Source organism: Trypanosoma equiperdum (assembly GCF_001457755.1).
Source record: "Trypanosoma equiperdum strain OVI genome assembly, contig: ctg_166, whole genome shotgun sequence".
NCBI classification, from domain to species: Eukaryota; Euglenozoa; class Kinetoplastea; order Trypanosomatida; family Trypanosomatidae; genus Trypanosoma; species Trypanosoma equiperdum.
This window is the reverse complement of record NW_027123693.1, coordinates 36,736-42,981: the sequence shown is the minus strand read 5'-3', so window position 1 is coordinate 42,981 and position 6,246 is coordinate 36,736. Positions and strand designations below refer to the sequence as shown.

At 39.9% G+C, this 6,246-nt stretch overlaps 1 protein-coding gene across 1 annotated transcript; it reads right to left on the bottom strand.

The window, feature by feature from the left end:
* Window positions 1-1,851: 1,851 nt before the first annotated feature.
* Window positions 1,852-3,069, bottom strand: TEOVI_000044500 (zinc finger protein family member, putative; the record flags this gene model as incomplete). Its single annotated transcript, XM_067222662.1, has 1 exon — window positions 1,852-3,069. The coding sequence occupies one exon, from the start codon at window positions 3,067-3,069 to the stop codon at window positions 1,852-1,854; it is 1,218 nt and encodes a 405-aa protein (XP_067078763.1).
* Window positions 3,070-6,246: the final 3,177 nt, after the last annotated feature.

Sequence of the window (6,246 nt, the reverse complement as noted above, 5' to 3'; positions counted from 1 at the left end):
AAAAAAAAAAAACACACACACACACATAAAATAAAGATAAAAAAATGAATAACAATTCCGAAATACTTCAAAAGTTCTTCTTGTTCCCGTTTTTCTTTTTTTTTCTTGACAAACACCGCTTACCTTCACCTTTACCGCAACGAAAACATCAACTAAAATAAAAATAAACTAAAAACTAAAAAACGCACCTTCATATAAATTTATCCATACCAGATGTACATTAACCATAACACAAATAAAAATAAAAAGCAAAACTAAGAGAGTGAGTTAGCAAGTAAATAAAACAATAAAAACAAAAATAATGATAATAACAATAAATTTAAGTGAAGTTGAGGGGAGAACGAAAGCACAAATAAAAAACAAAAACGAAGAAGCAAAAGGAAAAAAGGTAAAAAGAAAAATAAAAGGAAGGTAAGAGGAGAAGCGTGAAGGAAAGGAGAAAAGGGAAAAGGAAAAGGGGGGGTGCAAAAACGGCGAAAATGCACCTCTTTTTATTTTATTTTTCCCCCCCCTTAAAAAACAGCTTAAAATAAAACTATCACCGCAATGACAGTATGTTGTGTTTTTGTTTTTGTTTCGTTTTGTTTTTTCCCCCTCCTTTCTTTTTTTTTGTATTTTTATTACTTTTTTTTTTTTGGTCTTCCCTGATCCTTTTCAAAGCTCTAAGACATTTACCGGAAGGAAGATGATGCAAAGCAGTAAAATAAAATAAGAGATGACTCCAAATGAAAATAACACCAAGCAAACAAAAAACAAAACAAAAGGGTAAACAAGAGGAGAGAGCATTCTGATTGGGAAGGTGATCATAAAAACGAAACACAAAAAAATATATACGAGAGGTGGAAATAAATAAAACTAAACAAAAAAAAAAGCAAAAGTAAAAATAAAATAACTTTCATTTTGGGGATGGGGGGAAGTGCATTATAACAAAAATAGAAAATAAAAAAAGAAAAAAAATATTTTCAATAATAATAATGAGAGAAAGAGAAGAGAAGAAAAGAAAAGAAAAGAAAAGAGAGAGAGGAGAAAAAAAAACCTTCAGTCCCTCCCCTCTTCATCTTCTTTCCTTCTCCCAATTGTCTCCTCTTGATAAATCCCATTTTATAACCTCTCACCACCCTTTCCTTTTCTCTCACCCTCTCATTTATTTGTTTCCCTTTTATTATTTTGTTTTGTCTCTTGTCTTATCACTGTTATTATCATTATTATTATTATTTATTTTTGGCTCTGTGCCGCCCCTATCCCTTTTTCATTTCAAAGAAAAATGTTATAATTAATGACGTAAGGTAATATGAACATGTAAGCTAAAAGAAAAAAAATCCGCCTCACAAACGGTTACACCGCTTCTTGCTTTTTTTTCTTTTTTTTTTCTTATCTCGCCTTCCTTCATTACCACGAACAATAAAATAGATTTCAGTCCATTTTCCTTTAATTTTTTCCTGTCACGCTTAGGGCGCCAAAGGTGCATTTTCTTTCTTTCACTGTTCTGTCCCTCCCTTTTTCTTTCCTTTTTTTATTTGCTCAGAACGCAGTCTGTGTTACTCCTTTTCCTTCAGCACATGTATCGAATTTTCCACTTGATCCGTTACATTCTGTTTCACTTCGTTTCCTCACCTTACTTCTCTTTTCCTCCTTTCTTCTTCGCTCCCTTTCTTTTTTTTAAAAAAAAGGGTTATTTCACCCTTCTCCGCGTTAGTTAAACTCTGTTACGCTACTGTTTATCGCACAGTTCCAGTAATTATCTTCACATTTTCCCTTGTTTTCCTCTGCGATGTAGCTCCGCACGCTAAATCATAATACAAGCTCCCTACTGCTTGCGTGTGCGCGTACACATACACATACAAATACAAATTAATTCCTGCCCCTCCCTTCCCCTTTTTCAATACCACGATCGGTACCATTGGTTCCATAAGGGTTGTAATGCCAGCGCTCCCGACCACCTTTACCGTTTCGAGTCACCACCACAATGTTTGGTGTCATGCCGCAACCCTGCTCAGCCAAGCAATCACCAGATGTGCTGGGATCGACGTCGAGCGATAAGTTGTCCGAAGGAAAGAACGTACTCGAGACCTGGCGCATGTGAATGTCACTTACCTGCCGTGAAAGCGAAAAAGGGATATGCGCCTGTCCACAGTCCACAACGGAATGAGCTTCGGTGCAGGAGCTGGGATCGCAGCATCTCACAACTGCGGGTTGAGTAGTAACGGAGGCATCTCCAAGTGTCACGCTGCGATTGGCCCCAAACAGCGAACCTGTTGGGCTTCCGGGACACGTCCAGCCACCCGAGACGGGAGTCGGTGCATCGCAGGCAGCCGCTGCTGCAGGTGGAGGTGGCATAGAGGTACCGGAGGCAGTCACGACAAAACAACCGCCGGAAGGTGAGGAGGAAGGAGGTTTCTTCCATGAACGCGGGCGCTGACCCAGTGTGAGGCCCCGATCACACCTCGCCACTTCCTTGCAGATGTGGAGGTAATTGCACTCCTCCGCGTAGCGGCAGCGATCCTGCACGTGTAGGCGGCAGAGCGTAATATCACCAGCCTCCAGCACAAGGCACGATGGGGGAGTGCCGAATGCACGACTTTCCCACTGAGCCCCATCTTGTCCCTCCGCTTGGGGTGTGGAATGAAAAAGAGCGTCCAGCAACCGCGAAATGGGAGTGGTGTAACTGAAACGGGCGAGTGGAATGTAGCCGCCTCCGTAGGTCGCATCCGGGACGTGAACCACAACGCGCGACATCCATGATCGGTTATCCAGGGCATTGACGTAATCACGGTCCCCATGCAGCGCACAGCATATGGGTAGATAGTCCACTTGACTTCGAAGCGCAGCCACAACGTCCAGCGCAGCATGCACCTGATGGCACTGTGTACCCTGCCGGCAGCGCCCATCCAGGAACAGCAAGCAAAGGCTCGGGATTGTCGTGCGTTGGTGCGCCCGGGTGGGGTACACGCAACTGAGTGGGATCCGTAATTTGCGCGTGGCGGGATCCACAACGACCATGCACTCAACACCTTTTTCAAAACACATGATATCCCTCCTGGTTTCGAGTGGCGAGGCTACGAGCTGCATAATTGTACCTTCGGTTGTATCTAAGGTCACCTTCACAGTCTTATTCGTTGCTCTTTGCACCTTTTTGGTGCTGGTTGGTGCTTATTGCTGTTTCGGTCTTTCTCAGGACAACCTACAGTCGGTGGTTCAACCCTATGCTATCCGACGAACTTATGTATTCTTTTTCTTTAGCTTGATTATTTTGGTTGTTCTCTGCTGTTGGGCTCTTTACTTTTGTAAATTCAAGCGCGTACGCGGCGGAAGCTGTGATTAATCACAACGAGATGGAGATAACGACAATAATAGTGATAATAACAAGAGGACGAGAGAAGAAGTGAAATGGGAGCAAGAAGTGTGGCAGTTAAAAGGGGGGAAAGGGGGTAACCAAGACAAATAGAGCTCCAGCGGGTTAGGAATCCAGCACCCAACACCTACACAACCCATCGCACAGCTCATTTCACGGATGATGAGGAAAGAAGAAGAAGAGGGAAACAGATAATGAAGAGAAAGTGGGGACAAGGCGGCACAAATAACAATGATAAAAAGGCAAAGAGTAAAACATTTGAAACGCCACAAATACATAAATATATGTATAAAGAAATACACATAGTTTAATAATAATAATATAAGGAGGTCATAGTACCTAGTCTATCACCACTTCACCAGCAACAGCCACCCACGCGAAATGTTTCAGGAAAACTGTGCACAAAGATCCGAACACACACATGCATCTGAATGAAGCTGCACACAGTAATATATATATACTTATTTTTTTTCGAAAAAAAAAGGGGAAACGCGCACCTATAAGTATTTGTGGTGGCGTTTGTGTGTGTTTACTTACCTTTTACCATCGTAACCTCCTCAGAATTCTATTACTCACCTTTCTGTTACCCCACGGGCACCGCGCAACCACTTGGTGATTATTCTCTCGTAGTCAGTAAGTCATCATTACTTCCGTTACCGCGCAAGAGCGTAAGAAAAAAAGAAAAGGACTTTCCCTCACACTTCCATTCCTTTCCTTTCCTTTTGGTTCCCTAACATTTCTTCCTTTCTTAATCTCTATTTCGCTTACGCAGATACATAATGCCTTAAATTTCCTTCAAAGCAACCCGATGCTACAACCAAGTCAAAGTAAGATGTAAAAGAACCAAAAGGCGGTAGACGGGGGACGGGAACTAAGATAGAGAAAGGAAATGAAAATGAAAATGAAAACGGGAATGGGAATGGGAAGAAAAAAACAAAAAGGGCAGCACAAACAAATAAATAAAAATAAAAAAGATAAAAATAAAGAAACAACCGGTTAAAGAGAGTCGGGTTTTACCTCCTTTCCTCATTTCTTTTTCAATCGACACGTATGCAAATGCAAGAATGTGCGAATGAAATTGGCCCAAAAGTGCTATCAGAAGCAATATGAAAACGAAAAACGGTCCCCGAGTAGAGATAAAACGGAATTACGAACAGGTGGGGAAAAGAGTGCAGAAAAAAAAAATGAACGCGTGTTCATGTGTGTGGATTGTCCAAAAAAAAAATGACGAAAACACTTCGGCTGGGTTGAGGGAAACAAAAAAGATATATATATATAACAATTATAACTATAGTAACTATAATGATAGATCATTAATACCTCCGACTGCTGCTGTAATAAAAATAATAACAATAATTATATTGAAATGAAGGCAGCAACGAAGTTGGGCAGGAAGAAAGGGAAATGGAAGAATGAATTTGAGAGAGAGGAAAAGAAAAGAGAAAGGCAAGCGCAATAAAAGAGACCTGGTAAATATATACATACATTCATATATATATATATATATTAAAAAATAAAAAAATAACCGGTGCATTGTCGAAACAAATGCCCATTCACTAGTTAAAAAAAATTTAAAACAGCAACAACACGATAGGTACAAAATAAAACTTAAGAAAAAGATGAAAAAGGAAGAAGGTGTAATGGAGGAAGTCGTCGTAATGACTGAGTGAATGAATAACCGAGGTTTAGAAAAAAAAACATGAATGAAACAAACACAACGCACCGACGACTCCCCTAACCGCACATACAAAAAAAACTACAAAGGTAAAGAAGAAGAAAAAAGCTGAAGTTGTACCTAATGAGGAAATTTTAAAAAATCAGTTAAAACATAATAACTGATAATATTTATATGGAAATCGAAATCCCCCACAAATGGTACATTAATATTACAGGGAAAGGGAATGGTTTTCAACAAAAAAAAAAGAAAAAGAAACGCCTCTCTACCGTATTAAACAAGGAACGGGATAACATCACATATGCACACATGTAAAGGCATCTCACCACTTTATTGTCACAGCCGACAAACTTATATCCATCCCACTCATTCACTCAGTCAGTCAGTCAGTCAGTTAGCCAATCATTCCTTTATTTACTCAACAGCTTCAAACAAACACGCGTAAAAACACGCGCCCACACATAGGAAATAAAGAAGAAAAAAAAAGAAATTCAGTTCGTCCGGAAAAAAAAAACAGGAACACACACCGTGATCCTGTTACTTCCCATTTTTTCCCCGACTCCAATAGATATTTATTTTCTTTAATATCTCTTGATATCATTTATTTTTTATATTTAATTATCAAAAGGGTAAAAGAAAAACAAGGAGGAGAAACCATGCGCTACCTCACCCCTCTCCCTTTCCTTCAGTGCCTGGTGGCACTGTTTGACGTTATACAAAAAATATGTTTTTCACCTCTCTTTATTTTTTGTCCCGCCCCTTCCCAGCTCGCCATACGGGGTACAATTCGATCAATTCAGAAGCACACAGATGGGGAGAAAAAGATGAGCAGGTGCAAACAATAATAAATTAAACAAATAAAACCGCGCCCTCAAGTCCACAGATACCGAACGAGAAGATTAAAAGGCAAAGACACGCGTATGCTTGTCAGCCAATTCTTCTTCTTCACTTTTGCAGTAGTTTCGTTCTTATATTAAGATGCCTCACCTGAAGGGGAAACAGATAAACGACAGGATACAACACAATGGGGAAGAGCAAAATAAAATAAATAGAAATGCAGCACAGTTAAGCATCACACAACTCTAATAATAATAATAATAATAACCATTATACTGCTGTTTCTTCCCACCTGTTTCTCCCTCACTCATTCCTATCAAATGTTAAGTTACCTACACATTCCTTTCTTACACATAGAAACAAATGACACATGCCCTTTCAC